Genomic DNA, 16,972 nt, shown 5'->3' with positions numbered 1-16,972 from the left:
CCTGGGGAGGAGAAAGAAGGAACCGGACAGGTGACAAGACCCTCAGGTTACCACCACAACTCCTCCTCCTTCGGAGAAGTCACACTTCTCTGAGGTCTCTCAGCCCCACTCACCTCACAGAGTGTTTGTTGAGAGGGAGGAAGGGAAAGGAGAATGTTAGCCACTTTGAGACTCCTTTGGGTAGTGATAAAGCGGGATATCAAATCCAAACTCCTCTTCTTCTTCTCCCTGAACCCCTCCTCTGTGTGATGTCTCAATGATGCAGTCATGATGGAGTCTTGGGGGTGTAGCTTGGGGGATTAGCAGCTAATAAAAGTTGGGGTCTTCTTTTGTTGGGGGCTTCCATCTTGTTCCACCTGGGGGCAGGGGGGAGTCCTGTGGCGACAGTCTTCAATCAAGACCTACTGGCTGCTCTTTTGCTCTCCTCTTCCTGGCTGGTCTCCTTGTTTCTGGTCCAAGGGATCCCTCAGATTTTGGAATCCGCTTCTGGCTCCAATTGTATCGGCTGCTTTTCTGAGCCTCTTGGCTGCTGTGCCGGGACGGGGCCTGTGTCCACGGTCCTTGTCCTGGCCTGAGTCAGAGGCGCGGGTGGGGAGCTGGGATTTGGGGGGAGTCGTTTAGCTGCCCCCCATTCCTGGTTTGAACAGCACCAAGACCTAAAAAACGGAGGGATCTAAGCTCGTGGCTGGGGTGGGGGAGGGGAGGATGTTGCAATGCAAATCTTGTAGGAGGGACGGGACCCACTTTGCAGCCGGATCTCCGGGATCAGCTCCTCCCCCGCTCTGCTGATTCCAGAAGGAAGGGGGAGGGGAAAACATTCCTCTCCCCCCCTCAATTCTTTCCCTCCCCTCCTCCTCTCACCCCGCCCCCACAACCACAGATCCCGCCCCCAAACATCCCACCCCTCCTTCCTCCTCCTCCAATCCGGCTTCTGTTCCAGGAATGGGGGGGGTGAGCCCCCTCCCAACCTGCCTGTTTCTCCCGGAAGTGGAGCTTCCACTCCGGATTGCTGCTCTGCCCCGTGGCTCTAGGGGCACGCGCTTTCGGAAAGGGGAGGGAGGGGGCAGCGGACCCCCCCCCCCCGGATGTTGCAGGAAAGGAGAATCGGGAGCGAGGAGAAAGAGGTAAAGGGGTCGCGGGGGGGGAGAGGGGAGAAGAGGACCCAGAGACCCCGCCAGCTCCCCAAAGCGCCTTCCGTGGGGCCTGGATCCCGGCACGCGTGCTGCCAAGGGGCGGAGATGGGGCGCCCACCCACGAGGACTCCCTAGCCCCGTTTCCCCCACGCAGGCATCCCTGGGGCGCGGAGAGAAGCGGGCTGGGAAAGGGTTAATGGGTGCGGGAGGCGCCGGGATAGAGACCCCCCTGTCCCCTCCCCTGCTCCCGTTGGGGGGCAATAGGGACGGAGAGATGGGTCGCGCCTGGCGAGGGGTGAGCCAAGGGGCCATCTGGGTGCAGAGGAAACTCCGGGATGGGAGGGGGGAGGAGGGGGCACCCCCTGGGCAAGGAAGCTAAGAATAGGGGGGTGGGGAGGAGGAAGACCAGTCCTTGGGGGGGGGGACATCTCCATCGTGGCTTCCTTGGGGAATCTCCGGAGGGGCCGCCTTGGCTTCTCGCTCCCGCCCAGGAATCGACACCCCGCACTTCAAGGCGACCAGAGAGGGATCCCTGGAAAGTGGGGGTCCTGCCCCCCACCCTTCCTTCCCGCAAACTCCATCCTCTTACTGCCCCACAAGCCCCCATAAGACCCTGCCCTGTCCAGACACAGCGCTTCTGCCCAGTCCAGCCATTGGTCCCCTGGAGAGGAGAGGAAATCCCGAGAGGAAGGGGGGAGGGGGGAGGCCTTCTCAGAAGCGGCTCTTGGTTTCCGCAATCCCACCCAGGAAGCAGCCAGAAACCTTTTCCTCTCCCTCAGGCTTCCATCTTTAATGTCTTTTCCACTGAGGGTGAGGATAATGTACACCTGTCATCAGAAACAGGGGTGCAGAGTCCATGGAATGGCTCTCAGGATTGATACGGAAGCTGCACCTCAAAAGCATTTCTGTTCCTCTCATTCTTTGTAGCCAATGTCAGAGTGACTGACAAGCTGAGATACAATCCATCATCATCCGATGACAGTGACTGCATGAATCTTCCCAGTCAAAGGACCCATTTTCAGGATAGACAGTGCCTGGGGCTGGAGGCTCTACACACCGGGTTTGCCTGTGCAGGCCAAAGACTGCCAGTATTAGCACAGGTGAGGTGTGTGACCCCCCCCCCCCAAATTTACAGACTGTATGTGAATGAGAGTTTGTGGGTGGGATTATAGTTTACGGGAACCCTGTGATTTTCTCCACCCATAACATTTCATAAGCAAATATTGCAGTACGAATTCCAAAATAACTACAAAAAATCACAAGATGATAATAATAGTACAGTGGTACCTCTGGTTAAGAACTGAATTCGTTCTACAGCTCCGTTCTTAATCTGAAACTGTTCTTAACCTGAAGCACCACTTTAGCTAATTGGGCCTGCTGCTGCCACCGGAACATGATTTCTGTCCTCATCCTGAAGCAAAGTAGTTAACAAAAGGTAGTATTTCTGAGTTATAAGAGTCTGTAACCTGAAGCGCCTGTAACCCGAGGCACCACTCTAGACGTTACAGTACATATAGGTAAAGGTAAAGGGACCCCTGACTATTAGGTCCAGTTGCGGCCAACTCTGGGGTTGCGGCACTCATCACACTTTATTGGCCGAGGGAGCCGGTGTGCAGCTTCCGGGTCATGTGACCAGCATGACTAAGCTGCTTCTGGCGAACCAGAGCAGCGCACGGAAACGCCGTTTACCTTCCTGCCAGAGCCGTACCTATTTATCTACTTGCTCTTTGATGTGCTTTCAAACTGCTAGGTTGGCAGGAACAGGGACCGAGCAACGGGAGCTCACCCTGTCATTGCGGGGATTTGAACCGCCAACCTTCTGATCGGCAAGTCCTAGGCTGTGTCCCTACAGAACACCACCTGTGTCCCTACAGAACATATACAAGACTGTAAAACATCCAAAAATTAAAAACCTCCTGATACAGCTGTCTTCTAAATGACAGATGGTTGCCTCCTTCCTTGCCCTCTGAAGGGAGGGCATTCCTCTGCCTGGTTCCCTGAAACTTCACTTCTAACTGCAAGGGAACCAGCAGAAGACTCTCGGAGGTGGACCTCCCTGTCCGGACTGAACGACTGGGGTAAAGATGCTCCTTCAGGTCCACAGGGCTAAGGCTGATGAGGGCTTGAGGTTGCAGATCTTGCTCCTCCATAATGATCGATGTATAGATAGTAGAGTAGGAGAAAACACTCAGAGGCAGGGGGGAAAAAATCAGCTGAGAAATTTATTACTGAAGACAGATAAGCATGACAGGACCCAAAAAATAGCAAAAATGTAACTCACGCTAAAACCCTGACTTAGCAAACCAAAACAGCACTCAAGTAAGAAACAGACAAGCAGAGTAGAGTAATATCAGAATAGGAAGTGGGAGCAGGCGCATTTCAATACTGTAATTTATATATAATTCAATGTCAGAGTAACCCTGGGACTAGATAACAAGCCTCCAGGTGGACGTGCCCCACCTGCCCTTCACGTTCCTCTTCCCCACGGGCAGAATCTGCCTTCTGGACTGTGGGATTCATGGTTGTTCTCCTCCTCTCCATCCACCAGGGCTTGACTTCAGGTGCAGCAGAATTCCCCAGCCCCCCAAGGATTTGAGACCCATCAGCTTTCCTCACCTGGTTTAGCCGGCCGGTTGAAGCCGTTGCTTGAACCCCTGTTGCATGCTGACAGCTTCTGGAAGCCACAGGTGAGAGCTGAGTGCAGGGTGGGCACCAAGGGTGGAAAAATGACCCCAGAAGGTGCAGGACATGTCCCCCACCAAAGGAACTACGGCTCCCCAACACCCCATGACATCTAGATGCAGGTAGGTAGCCGTGTTGGTCTGACGCACTTGAAATAAAAAATAAAAAAATAGCCCAGTAGGACCTTAGGGACCAAATATGATTGTCCTGAGCATAAGCTTTTGTGTGCATGCACACTTCTTCAGATACACTGACACAGATGTCACCAGACCCTTGTATGTCGTGGGAGGGTGGGGTGGGGTTTTTCTCAGAAGGTACTCTTACTACCATCTCCTACTACCCTTCACTATATGAAGAAGTGTGCATGCACACGAAAGCTTATACCTAGAAGAAACTTAGTTGGTCCCTAAGGTGCTACTGGACTATTCTTTTTCACTTCAACTGTGTCAGAGCAACACGGCTATCTACGATTAAATACAGTTATGTCCTGCTTTTCAGTGTCACTTTAGGATAGTCAGAAGACGGGCTCGAGATCAGGCAGCACGTCATCATTATTAAGCACCATTGGGGTGGGTTCATGAAGATCTAGAGGTGGAAACGGGAGCAACCACTTGATTTGAAAGGCAGTCTTAGAGTAAAAATTCTTGCTAAATGTAGTTTTTATCAATCTCTTTATCTCTTCATAAATCATGTTCCAAAATCTTTGTATCTCTAGAAAGGGCCACCATATATGGTAGTATGTTCCTATCTGTTCCTTACATCGCCAGCACTTGTTATTATTTGATTTATTTATTTTTGCAAGTTTTACAGGGGTCAGGTACCACCTATAGTAGATTTTCATAAGATTTTCCCTTATAAGGAAACAAGCCGTGAATTTTATATTTTTAGTCCATGATTCGTTCCAAATATTGGGTTTGATCGTATGTCCCAGGTCCCTCTCCCATTTTACTGTAATTTCTTGGATATCTTCCTCCTTTCTTTGCCAATTCAAAAGTACATATCCTTCTCCAGATAGGATATTTTTTTGTCAAATCTTTTGGTTCTTTTCTCCTTTTCAAGGGCGGCTTTTAATTGATAATACTCCAGCCAGGTTATTCCCTTCTGTTTAAATTCGTTTAGGCCCTTTATTTTCGGATCACTACTTGTTTCCTCTACTAAATCCTTATATGTTAGCCAATCGCTGTTCATATTGTTACGGTAAAGTCTGGGTGCGAGGCTGCTCAGCCACCCAGCTCATCGGACTAAGTCCGCGGGTCCCTGCGGAGGAAAATGAGCTCAGCCGAAGACAGGAGCAAACTGCAGAAGATCCAAGTTTATTGCGCAACAGGTTCAAGGCGGTTTGATGTAAACAGCACTTCTTCTTTTCCTTGTTCCACATCAGAGAGACTTTGATACACAGGTCTGAGCTCATCTCTCTGCCTGAAAATGCTGTGTTAGCAGTACTGCCAGGCTGGACAGTGTGTTTGGGGGTCCTGGGCTGCCTAGACAACAAGACCCCCTTCTCAGCCTGGCTGATGTGGTCCCAAGGAAAGCAGAGCAGTACGTTAGGCACCAGCTTGGCTGCAGGAGTGGCTGGAGGAGGTGTGCAGGACACCATCCAACCATCTTAGAGACTCCACTCTGGATTTGTGTAGGTTTTCCTCCATAGCCTTTTCTTCTCCTGAAGATAAGTCACGAGGCAGTGAAGGTTTAGGACCAGAGTTTTCCTTCTTGATGGGCTCCCTTCCCCGGTTGACGATCCCATCTGCCCTTCACTTTCCTCTGCAGAATGGGCAGAATCTGCCTTTTAGACTGTGGGATTCACTTTTCTTCTCCTCCTCTCCATCCACCAGGGCCTGCCATCACCGGCAGCAGAATTCCCCAACCCACCAAGGATTTGAGACCCGTCAACAATCCTCACCTGGTTTTGCCGGCCAGTTGAAGCCATTCCTGGGATCATGGCCCCTGACAGCTTCTGGAAGCCACAGGTGAGAGCTGAGTGCAGAGTGGGGACCAATGGTGGATAAATTACCCCATAAGGTGCATGACATGTCCCCCAGCAAAGGACCTACTGCTCCCCAACACCCCATGACATAATATAATTATGATATTTGAGACAGAACAGGAATAAATTCATGTCTCTGGAAATATCACAACTTCAGGCCATCAATAAATCAACACTACATATTCAAGGTTGAAGTTTTCACTAAGTACAGTTTTCCATTTGCCTTGAATATCCAGCTTTTTCAGTGTCATTTTAGGATAGTCAGAAGACAGGCACGAGATCAGGCAGCACATCATTATTATAAGGAACAATTGGGGTGGGTGTTTCCGTCTGGGATTCCCATTTGCCAGCTGCTTTCCTTCTGCTTCTCCTGCTCTCTCCATGCAATGTGAGGCATGTAGACAGAGCTCCATCTCCCAGAACAGGAGCTTCCCTGAGCACCCATTCAGCTGACCCCAAGCACCAAGCCTTGTCACTAGTTCTCTGACTGACCCAGACCACAGTCCCTGGAAAGGATGTAGACCTGGGTCTCACATAATGGTCCACATGGACCTCCTGAGGGCAGTGGGACTGTGCAGGTGATTCATGAAAATCTAGAGGTGGAAACAGGGCTGGATGAAGGATTATAATAATATAATCATAATAATTTATTATTTATACCCCGCCCATCTGGCTGAGTTTCCCCAGCCACTCTGGGCAGCTCCCAATCAAATGTTTAAAACAGTACAGTGTTAAATATTAAAAACCTCCCTGAACAGGGCTGCCTTCAGATGTCTTTTAAAGATAAGATAGCTGCTTATTTCCTTCACATCTGAAGGGAGGGTGTTCCACAGGGTGGGCGCCACTACCGAGAAGGCCCTCTGTCTGGTTCCCTGTAACCTCATTTCTCACAATGAGGGAACCGCCAGAAGGCCCTCGGAGCTGGACCTCAGTGTCTTTATGATGCAGAGGATGGGGAATGTCCAAAGGAACGATGGACCAGAGAAAGAGAGGGCCTGCATGAACAGAGAGCAGCTGCCTTTCCTGTGAGGAAACAATTGATTTGAAAAGGCTGTATTCCAAGATCATGCTGTGCTATTAATGATGTTTGAGGATTAGGAAAGGTTGCTGCTGCATTACTATCATTTGATGACATTGCTTTTTCATTTGCTGTGCGTAAGAGGAGTGGGGTGGTGTTTAGTTGGGTGCGGAAATTTATTTAATTTACCGTATTTTTCGCACCATAGGACGCACTTTTTCCCTCCTAAAAAGCAAGGGAAAATGTGTGTGCGTCCTATGGAGCGAATGCAGGGGGGAGGCAGGCGGGAAAAGCCCTCAAGAGCCGCACACAAGCTTCGTGCGCTCTTGCGGGCTTTTCTCTAGGAGGGAGAAGGGACTGACTGGCTGCAGCAGTCCCTTCTCCCTCCTGGGGGAAAAGCCCCCAAGAGCGGCACCCTCTTTAAAGGCTGCGCGGCTCCTGCGGGCTTTTCTACGAGGTGGGGGAATCCCCCCCCTCCCAGAAAAGCCAGGAGAAGCCGCACAGCCCCTTTAAAGAGCGTGCGGCTTCTGCGGGAGTTGGGGGAAGCTGCAGCAGATTCCCTCCTCCCGGGCTCCCTTTGAAGCGGCAATGTGGGAGGGGAGCAGCTTACACTCGTGTAAGCAGCTCCTCTCCCACTTTCCTCCTTCAAAGCAACTACGGAGGAGGGAAGGAAGGGGACCATGGATCCTCCGCTGCTCGAGGCTGCAGCGGATTCTTCCTCCGTAATTGCTTTGAAGCAGGAAAGTGGGAGGGGGGCAGTTTACACTCGTGTAAGCAGCTCCTCTCCCACTTTCCTGCTTCAAAGCAACCACGGAGGAGGGAAAGAGGGGACCCATGGATCCTCTTCGCTGCTCGAGGCTGCAGCAGATTCCCTCCTCCTGGGCTCCCTTTGAAGCAGCAAAGTGGGAGGGGAGCAGCTTACACTCGTGTAAGCAGCTCCTCTCCCACTTTCCTCCTTCAAAGCAACTACGGAGGAGGGAAGGAAGGGGACCATGGATCCTCCGCTGCTGGAGGCTTCAGCGGATTCCTCCTCCGTAATTGCTTTGAAGCAGGAAAGTGGGAGGGGGGCAGTTTACACTCGTGTAAGCAGCTCCTCTCCCACTTTCCTGCTTCAAAGCAACCACGGACGAGGGAAAGAGGGGACCCATGGATCCTCCGCTGCTGGAGGCTTCAGCGGATTCCTCCTCCGTAATTGCTTTGAAGCAGGAAAGTGGGAGGGGGGCAGTTTACACTCGTGTAAGCAGCTCCTCTCCCACTTTCCTGCTTCAAAGCAACCACGGAGGAGGGAAGGAAGGGGACCATGGATCCTCCGCTGCTGGAGGCTTCAGCGGATTCCCTCCTCCGTGATTGCTTTGAAGCGGCAATGTGGGAGGGGAGCAGCTTACACTCGTGTAAGCAGCTCCTCTCCCACTTTCCTGCTTCAAAGCAACTACGGAGGAGAGAAGGAAGGGGACCATGGATCCTCCGCTGCTCAGGGCTGCAGCGGATTCCTCCTCCTTGATTGCTGGGAGTTTCTCTGGGCAGGAATTCCCTCAGCTTAAGTGGGGTGGGGGAAGTGTGGCAGGTAGGGGGGTACTGAGAGACACATGTCTCTCAGATGAAAATTGGGAGTGGGCATTGTGTGAAGTGGCTGTGGATCTCCTGCCGCAGAACTGTAGGACTGTATAGAGTTGGGAGGGCCACCCAAGGGTCATCTAGCCCAGCCCCCTCACAATGTAGGAATCACAGCTAAAGAACGCCAGGCAGATGGTCCCCCAACCGCTGCTTAAAAGCCTCCAGTGGTGGAGACCCCAAACACCTTCCGAGGTCATAGAATTGCAGGGTTGGAAGGGAACCCCAGGAGTCATCTAGTCCAGCCCCGGTGGACAGCGGGCGCAATCCATCCCGTTGCGCAAGACTAAAGATGCTGTGCAAGGCTAAAGAAGAAGCCAAGGCAGTGAGCGGGATGGATCGCGCTTGCTGCCTTGTCTTCTTTAGCTGCACTGGAGAGGTTTAGCTCCTGGCTGGAGAGGTTGTGCGGCTATGGATCCCGCGCACTGTCTTGGCTTCTTTGCTCTTTGGGGCTGGGGGGGGGAACCCGGGCTTCCCCCGCAGCCCCGAGAAGCTCTGGGAAAAGTGGACAGGCTGCATGCAGCCTGTCCGTTGCTCTTTGGGGCTGGGGGGGGGATAATATTTTTTTCCTTGATTTCCCCCTCTAAAAACTAGGTGCGTCCTGTGGTCCGGTGCGTCCAATAGAGCGAAAAATACGGTAATTATGGTGTGTTTGTAACATTCTCTTTTTTTTTGTTTGTTTTATTGTTTTGTTAGTTTGTTTTTTGTATAGGTTTTAATTTGATTTTAAGGGGAGGGGTCAGGGCTGCCTGGGAGTGGATCCCAACAAACAAAATGGCTGGGGCAGGTTCCACGGGGGGGGGGGGGGCGTGTACTGGGACAACCAACCTCAGTGATCACAGGTAGGAGGAGGAGCTACGCTAAGACCAGACCACGTCATTACCGAGGAAGCGGGCTTAGTCATTGTTTGAGGACTATCCCTGCCTCCAGGTCTGGTCTTGACCAGACGGGATACTGGAATCAGCAAAGGGATACCCACACAACCTGAAGGTGCTGCTGTGCAATGCCAGGTCAATGATCCATAAAACCATTGTGATCCATGACTTGATCGTGGATGGAGGACTTGACCTGGCATGTGTAACAGAGACCTGGTTGGATGAAGCAGATGGGCCTGTCCTTGCGGCTGCTTGTCTGCCAGGTTTCTCTTACACACAGCAACCAAGGTCATGTGAGCAGGGAGGGGGGTTTGCAGTGATTTTTAGGAAGTCATTAGTTTGCACCAGGCGTCCTATTGGGAAGACCCAGTTTTCTGAGTGCATGTTCTGGAAGTTGGGCAATAGGGGCAGTACAGGATTCCTTTTGGTGTACCAACCCCCCCCCCCCCCGCTTCACCAAGGATTCCCTGCCCGAGCTGCTTCAGGTCATGGCGGATGTTCTCCTGGAGACACCTAGTTTGGTTGTCCTAGGGGATTTTAACATCCATGCCGAGACGACCTTACAAGGGGCCGCTCGGGACTTTGTGGAAAGCATGGCCTCCATGGGGCTGTCCTTGAATAAGTCTGGCCCAACCCATAGCCGCGGACATGCCTTGGACCTGGTGCTTACCTCTATGGATGTTTGTGATCTGACACTAAGTAAAAGCAATACAAAAGAAGTGCCATGGTCAGATCACTTCCTGGTGCAACTGGACTTCTCCGCGATCCTTCCCCTCTGCAGGGAGGTGGGACCGATTTGGCTAGAGCACCGGTGGCGGATGACCCATTCTGAAGCTCACCGGACACGGGTTAGAGCCGAATGTTGAGCCTACCAAGTTGCGGTAGTGACGGCGAAAACTACTTTCTTCACCGCCTCTATTGCATCTGCAGAAAACAGCAGCAGGAGACTTTTTCCAGGTGGTTCGCAATTTAGCAGAACCACCTGCTCCATCAGGGCTCAGTGCAGCCCACATGATCTCCTGCAATGATTTTGCAAAGTTTTTTTCAGATAAAGTCGCTCAGATTCACTCAGGTCACTCAAGTCGCTCAGGTAGACTCCACCGTGGCATCAGGGCCGGGGCGGGAGAGTGCTAGAGTCTGTCTAGTCAAGTTGTGTGGGATCAATTCCAACCTGTTACCCCCAATGATGTGGACAGACTGCTTGGACGAGTGAAACCAACCACTTGTCTCCTGGATCCTTGCCCATCCTGGCTTATAAAAGCTAGCCAGGAAGGGCTGGGCAATGGGCTTCATGGGGTGCTGAATGCTTCCCTCCGTGAGGGAGCCTTTCCAGACCCGCTGAAAGAGGCAGTTCTTAAACCGCTTCTTAAAAAACCATTTTTAGATGCGGCCACGATGCCCAACTATCCCTGAGTCTCAAATATTCCATTCTTGGGCAAGGTGATTGAGCGAGTAGTTGCTGAACAACTCCAGGCACGCCTGGAAGAAGCGGACCATTTGGATCCCTTCCAGTTGGGATTCAGGCCTCATCATGGGACTGAAACTGCCTTGGTCGCACTGGTTGATGATCTCTGATGGGCTAGGGACAAAGGTTTCCTAGTTCTGCTGGATCTGTCAGCGGCCTTTGATACCATTGAGCATAACATCCTTCTGGACCGTCTTGAGGGGCTGGGAGCTGGGGGCACTGTCATACAGTGGTTCCGCTCCTTTCTCCTGGGCCGTGTCCAGAAAATGGTGTTGGGGGATGAGTGTTCAGACCCCTGGGCTCTAACTTGTGGGGTGCCTCAGGGTTCTGTACTCTCCCCCATGCTTTTCAACATCTACATGAAGTCGCTGGGAGAGATCATCAGGGGGTTTGGGCTGGGTGTTCATCCATATGCGGATGATACCCAACTCTACCTCTCTTTCAAATCAGAACCAGTGAAGGCGGTGAAGGTCCTGCGTTAGTGTCTGGAGGCGGTTGGAGGATGGATGGCAGCTAACAGATTGAGGTTGAATCCTGACAAGATAGAAGTACTGCTTTTGGGGGACAGGAGGCGGGCAGGTGAGGAGGATTCCCTGGTCTTGAATGGGGTAACTGTGCCCCTGAAGGACCAGGTGCGCAGCCTGGGAGTCATTTTGGAATCACAGCTGTCCATGGAGGCGCAGGTCAATTCTGTGTCCAGGGCAGCTGTCTACCAGCTCTATCTGGTACGCAGGCTGAGACCCTATCTGCCTGCAGACTGCCTTGCCAGAGTGGTGCATGGTCTGGTTATCTCCCACTTGGACTACTGCAAAGCGCTATACGTGGGGCTACCTTTGAAGGTGACCCGGAAACTACAACTAATCCAGAATGCAGCAGCTAGACTGGGGACTGGGAGCAGCCACCGAGACCACATAACACCGGTCTTGAAAGACCCACATTGGCTCCCAGTACGTTTCCGAGCAAAATTCAAAGAGTTGGTGCTGACCTTTAAAGCCCTAAATGGCCTCTGTCCAATATATCTGAAAGAGCATTTCCACCCCCATCGTTCTACCTGGACACTGAGGTCCAGCACCGAGGACCTTCTGGCATTTCCCTCACTGCGAGAAGCCTAGTTACAGGGAACCAGGCAGAGGGCCTTCGCTGTAGTGGCACCCTCCCTGTGGAACGCCCTCCCACCATATGTCAAAGAGATAAAAACTACCAGACTTTTAGAAGACATCTGAAGGCAGCCCTGTTTAGGGAAGCTTTTAATGTTTGATGTATTACAGTATTTTAATGTTTTTCTGGAAGCTGCCCAGAGTGGCTGGGGAAGCCCAGCCAGATGGGCAGGGTATAAATAATAAATTATTATTATTATTATTATTATTTCCTAAAAATTGGGAACATGGGTAGGAAGCGGGGGAATGTAGGAGATGTTGAAATAAGAGAAGGGGCAAATGGTGTTTGATTTCTTCTTTTCCCTTTGTTCTCTTCCTTGGAATCCAAAAAGGACTTCCTCTCTGCCCACACTGAAGAAGGTGATACAGAAGAACATCAGAATTCCAGGGGACGGGGAACCTTTCATTTCATTAGGAATAGACATTGAAATGTGCGAAATGTGGAATATGCTTCACTGAATGAGCAGACATAGCTCACATCAATTAACTCACAGGAGAGAAACCTTTTAAAGATTTGAAGTGTGGAAAGAGTTTCACTGATAGTGAAAAACCTAGAACACATCAGCGGACTCCCATGGGTAAGAAAGGATTCAAATGCAGGGAGTGTGGGAAGGGCTTCAGTCAGAGTGGAAACCTTAAATTACACCAAAGGACTCACACAGGGGAGAAACAATATGAATGTATGGAGTGTGGAAAGAGCTTCCGTCGAAGTGATACACTTAGAATACATCAACAAACTCACACAGGGGAGAAACCATATGAATGTATGGAGTGTGGAAAGAGCTTCCGTCGAAGTGATACACTTAGAATACATCAACAAACTCACACAGGGGATAAACCATTTAAATGTATGGAGTGCAGAAAGAGCTTCAGTCAGCTTGGAAACCTTAGAACACATCAACGGACTCACACAGGGGAGAAACCATGTGAATGTGTGGAGTGTGGAAAGAGCTTCAGTTCCAATGCAACCCTTAGATCACATCAACGGGCTCACACAGGGGAGAAACCATATGAATGTATGGAGTGTGGAAAGAGCTTCAGTTATGATGCAGGCCTTAGATCACATCAACGGACTCACACAGGGGAGAAACCATATGAATGTATGGAGTGTGGAAAGAGCTTCAGTCGGATTGGAACCCTTAGAACACATCAACGTACACATACAGGGGAGAAACCATTTAAATGCATGGCTTGTGGAAAGAACTTTAGTGATAGTGGAGCCCTTAGAATACATCAACGGACGCATACAGGGGAGAAACCATTTAAATGCATGGCTTGTGGAAAGAGCTTTAGTGATAGTGGAAGCCTTAGAAAACATCAACATTTTCACACAGGAGAGAAACCATTTAAATGTATGGAGTGTGGAAAGAGCTTCAGTTTCAGTTCAAACCTTAGACAACATCAACTGACTCACACAGGGGAGAAACCATTTAAATGCATGGAGTGTGGAAAGAGCTTTAGTCAAAATGCGCACCTAACTTTACACCATCAAACTCACACAGGTGAGAAACCATTTAGATGTATGGAGTGTGGAAAGAGCTTCATTCAGATTGGAAACCTTAGAATACATCAACGGACTCATACAGGGGAGAAACCATATACATGTATGGAGTGTGGAAAGAGCTTCAGTCACGATGCAGGCCTTAGATCACATCAACGGACTCACACAGGGGAGAAACCATTTAAATGCATGGTGTGTGGAACAAGCTTTAGTTATGGTGGAAGCCTTAGATCACATCAACGGACTCACACAGGAGAGAAACCATTTAAATGTATGGAGTGTGGAAAGAGCTTTAGTTACGATGCAGGCCTTAGACAACATCAACGGACTCACACAGGAGAGAAAGTATTTAAATGTATGGAGTGTGGAAAGAGCTTCAGTTTCAATTCAAACCTTAGACAACATCAACTGACTCACACAGGGGAGAAACCATTTAAATGCATGGAGTGTGGAAAGAGTTTTAGTGATAGTGGAAGCCTTAGAACACATCAACGAACTCACACAGGTGAGAAACCATTTAAATGTATGGAGTGTGGAAAGAGCTTCATTCAGATTGGAAACCTTAAAAGACATCAACGGACTCATACAGGGGAGAAACCATTTAAATGTATGGAGTGCGGAAAGAGCTTTATTCGGATTGGACACCTTAGAATACATCAACGGACTCATACAGGGCAGAAACCATATAAATGTATCGAGTGTGGAAAGAACTTCAGCCAGAGTGCACACCTTAGACAACATCAACGGACTCACACAGGAGAGAAACCTTTTAAATGTATGGAGTGTGGAAAGAGCTTCAGTTATAGTGGAAACCTGAGAGTACATCAACAGACTCACATCGGTAAGAAACAATTTAAATGTATGGAGTCTGGAAAGAGTTTTAGTGATAATAGAAATCTTAGAAAACATCAGCAGACACAAAGGGGAGAAACCATTTAAAGGTATGGACTGTAGAAGGAGCTTCAGTCAGAGTGGAACCCTTGATTTATGTCAACAAACTTACACAAAAGACAAACCATATAAATGTCAGGAAAGTAGACAGAGGTTCAGTCCTAGTGGAATCCTACATCTACAGACTCATGGACAGGAAGAACTTTAACAGTTGACACCCTACAAACCCATCAACCCTCGAAAGAGGAGAAGCTGTTTAAAGGGAAAGATTGCAGAAAGTGCTTTAGTTATAATGGAGTGTTTAAGGAACATCTAAGAGCCAGTGTGGTGTAATGGTTAAGAGTGGTAGATTCGTAATCTGGGGAACCGTGTTTGCGTCTCCGCTCCTCCACATGCCGCTGCTGGGTGACCTTGGGCCAGTCACACTTCTTTTAATTCTCTCAGCACCACTCACCTCACAGAGGAAGGGAAAGGAGAATGTTAGCCGCTTTGAGACTCCTTCTGGTAGTGATAAAGCGGGATATCAAATCCAAACTCTTCTTCTTCTCAGAGGGGAGAACCCATTTAGATGTATGGAGTGAGGAACATGTTCCTTTCAGAGTTTACTCTTCTTCACAGCAATGAACTCAGCAGAAAATCCATCTTAAAAGCATGTTGTGTATTTGAGGTTCTGCTGTTTATATGTAAAAGTGTATAGTAATGGACAGAGTGCCTGAAGAACTATGGATGGAGGCTCGTAACATTATACAGGAGGCAGCAACTAAAACCATCCCAATGAAAAGGAAATGCAAGAAAGCAAAGTGGCTGTCCAACGAGGCCTTACAAATAGCGGGGGAGAGAAGGCAAGCAAAATGCGAGGGAGATAGTGAAAGATACAGGAAATTGAATGCAGATTTCCAAAGAATAGCAAGGAGAGACAAGAAGGCCTTCTTAAACGAGCAATGCAAACAAATAGAGGAAAACAACAGAATGGGAAGAACCAGAGATCTGTTCAAGAAAATTGGAGATATGAAAGGAACATTTCGTACAAAGATTTCCATAATAAAAGACAAAAGTGGAAAGGACCTAACAGAAGCAGAAGACATCAAGAAGAGGTGGCAAGAATACACAGAGGAACTATACCAGAAAGAAATGGGTGTCTCGTATACCCCAGGTAGTGTGCTTGCTGACCTTGAGCCAGACATCCTGGAAAGTGAAGTCAAATGGGCCTTAGAAAGCACTGCTAATAACAAGGCCAGTGGAAGTGATGATATTCCAGCTGAACTATTTAAAATTTTAAAAGATGATGCTGTTAAGGTGCTACACTCAATATGCCAGCAGATTTGGAAAACTCAGCAGTGGCCAGAGGATTGGAGAAGATCAGTCTACATCCCAATCCCAAAGAAGAGAAGTGCCAAAGAATGCTCCAACTACCGCACAATTGCACTCATTTCACACGCTAGCAAGGTTATGCTTAAAATGCTACAAGGCAGGCTTAAGCAGTATGTGGACAGAGAACTCCCAGAAGTGCAAGCTGGATTTAGAAGAGGCAGAGGAACCAGAGACCAAATTGCAAACATGCGCTGGATTATGGAGAAAGCTAGAGAGTTCCAGAAAGACATCTACTTCTGCTTCATTGACTATGCAAACGCCTTTGACTATGTTGACCACAGCAAACTATGGCAAGTTCTTAAAGAAATGGGAGTGCCTGATCACCTCATCTGTCTCCTGAGAAATCTCTATGTGGGACAAGAAGCTACAGTTAGAACTGGATATGGAACAACTTTTCCTGCTTGGCAGGGGGTTGGACTCGATGGCCCTTGTGGTCTCTTCCAACTCTATGATTCTATGATTCTAACTGATTGGTTCAAAATTGGGAAAGGAGTACGACAAGGCTGTATATTGTCTCCCTGCTTATTTAACTTATATGCAGAATTCATCATGCGAAAGGCTGGGCTGGTTGAATCCCAAGCCGGAATTAAGATCACCGGAAGAAATATCAACAACCTCAGATATGCAGATGACACAACCTTGATGGCAGAAAGTGAGGAGGAATTAACCCCTGCTTGGCAGGGGGTTGGACTCGATGGCCCTTGTGGTCTATTCCAACTCTTTGATTCTATGATTCTTCTATGATTCTATAAATAACCTTTTAATGAGGGTGAAAGAGGAGAGCGCAAAATATGGTCTGAAGCTCAACATCAAAAAAACGAAGATCATGGCCACTGGTCCCATCACCTCCTGGCAAATAGAAGGGGAAGAAATGGAGGCAGTGAGAGATTTTACTTTCTTGGGCTCCATGATCACTGCAGATGGTGACAGCAGTCACGAAATTAAAAGACGCCTGCTCCTTGGGAGAAAGGCGATGGCAAACCTAGACAGCATCTTAAAAAGCAAAGACATCACCTTACCAACAAAGGTCCGTATAGTTAAAGCCATGGTTTTCCCAGTAGTGATGTATGGAAGTGAGAGCTGGACCATAAAGAAGGCTGATCGCCGAAGAATTGATGCTTTTGAATTCTGGTGCTGGAGGAGACTCTTGAGAGTCCCATGGACTGCAAGAAGATCAAACGTATCCATTCTGAAGGAAATCAGCCCTGAGTGCTCACTGGAAGGACAGATCGTGAAGCTGAGGCTCCAATACTTTGGCCACCTCATGAGAAGAGAAGACTCCCC

At 49.3% G+C, this 16,972-nt stretch overlaps 1 protein-coding gene across 12 annotated transcripts in view; it reads left to right on the top strand.

The window, feature by feature from the left end:
• The window catches only part of LOC308486273 (uncharacterized protein), a 103,737-nt gene extending 87,676 nt beyond the window's left edge, over positions 1 to 16,061 (top strand). For 5 of the 12 annotated variants that reach the window (XM_081022901.1, XM_081022899.1, XM_081022900.1 and 2 more), the window contains exons 2-5: positions 2,061 to 2,233; positions 3,682 to 3,820; positions 5,648 to 5,782; positions 12,258 to 16,061. In XM_081022901.1, the coding sequence (XP_080879027.1) occupies positions 12,500 to 14,365 (1,866 nt within the window). In that variant the 5' untranslated portion in view covers positions 2,061 to 2,233; positions 3,682 to 3,820; positions 5,648 to 5,782; positions 12,258 to 12,499 and the 3' untranslated portion in view covers positions 14,366 to 16,061. Of the gene's footprint in view, positions 1 to 955; positions 1,125 to 2,060; positions 2,239 to 3,681; positions 3,821 to 5,647; positions 5,783 to 12,257 lie in introns of those variants that run through there. The other 7 variants (XM_081022896.1, XM_081022897.1, XM_081022894.1 and 4 more) reach the window with 6 other exon arrangements.
• The last annotated feature ends 911 nt before the right edge of the window (positions 16,062 to 16,972 follow it).

Source organism: Podarcis pityusensis (genome assembly GCF_964106645.2).
Source record: "Podarcis pityusensis genome assembly, chromosome: 10".
Lineage (NCBI taxonomy): Eukaryota > Metazoa > Chordata > Lepidosauria > Squamata > Lacertidae > Podarcis > Podarcis pityusensis.
This window is presented reverse-complemented; position numbering and strand designations above follow the sequence as displayed.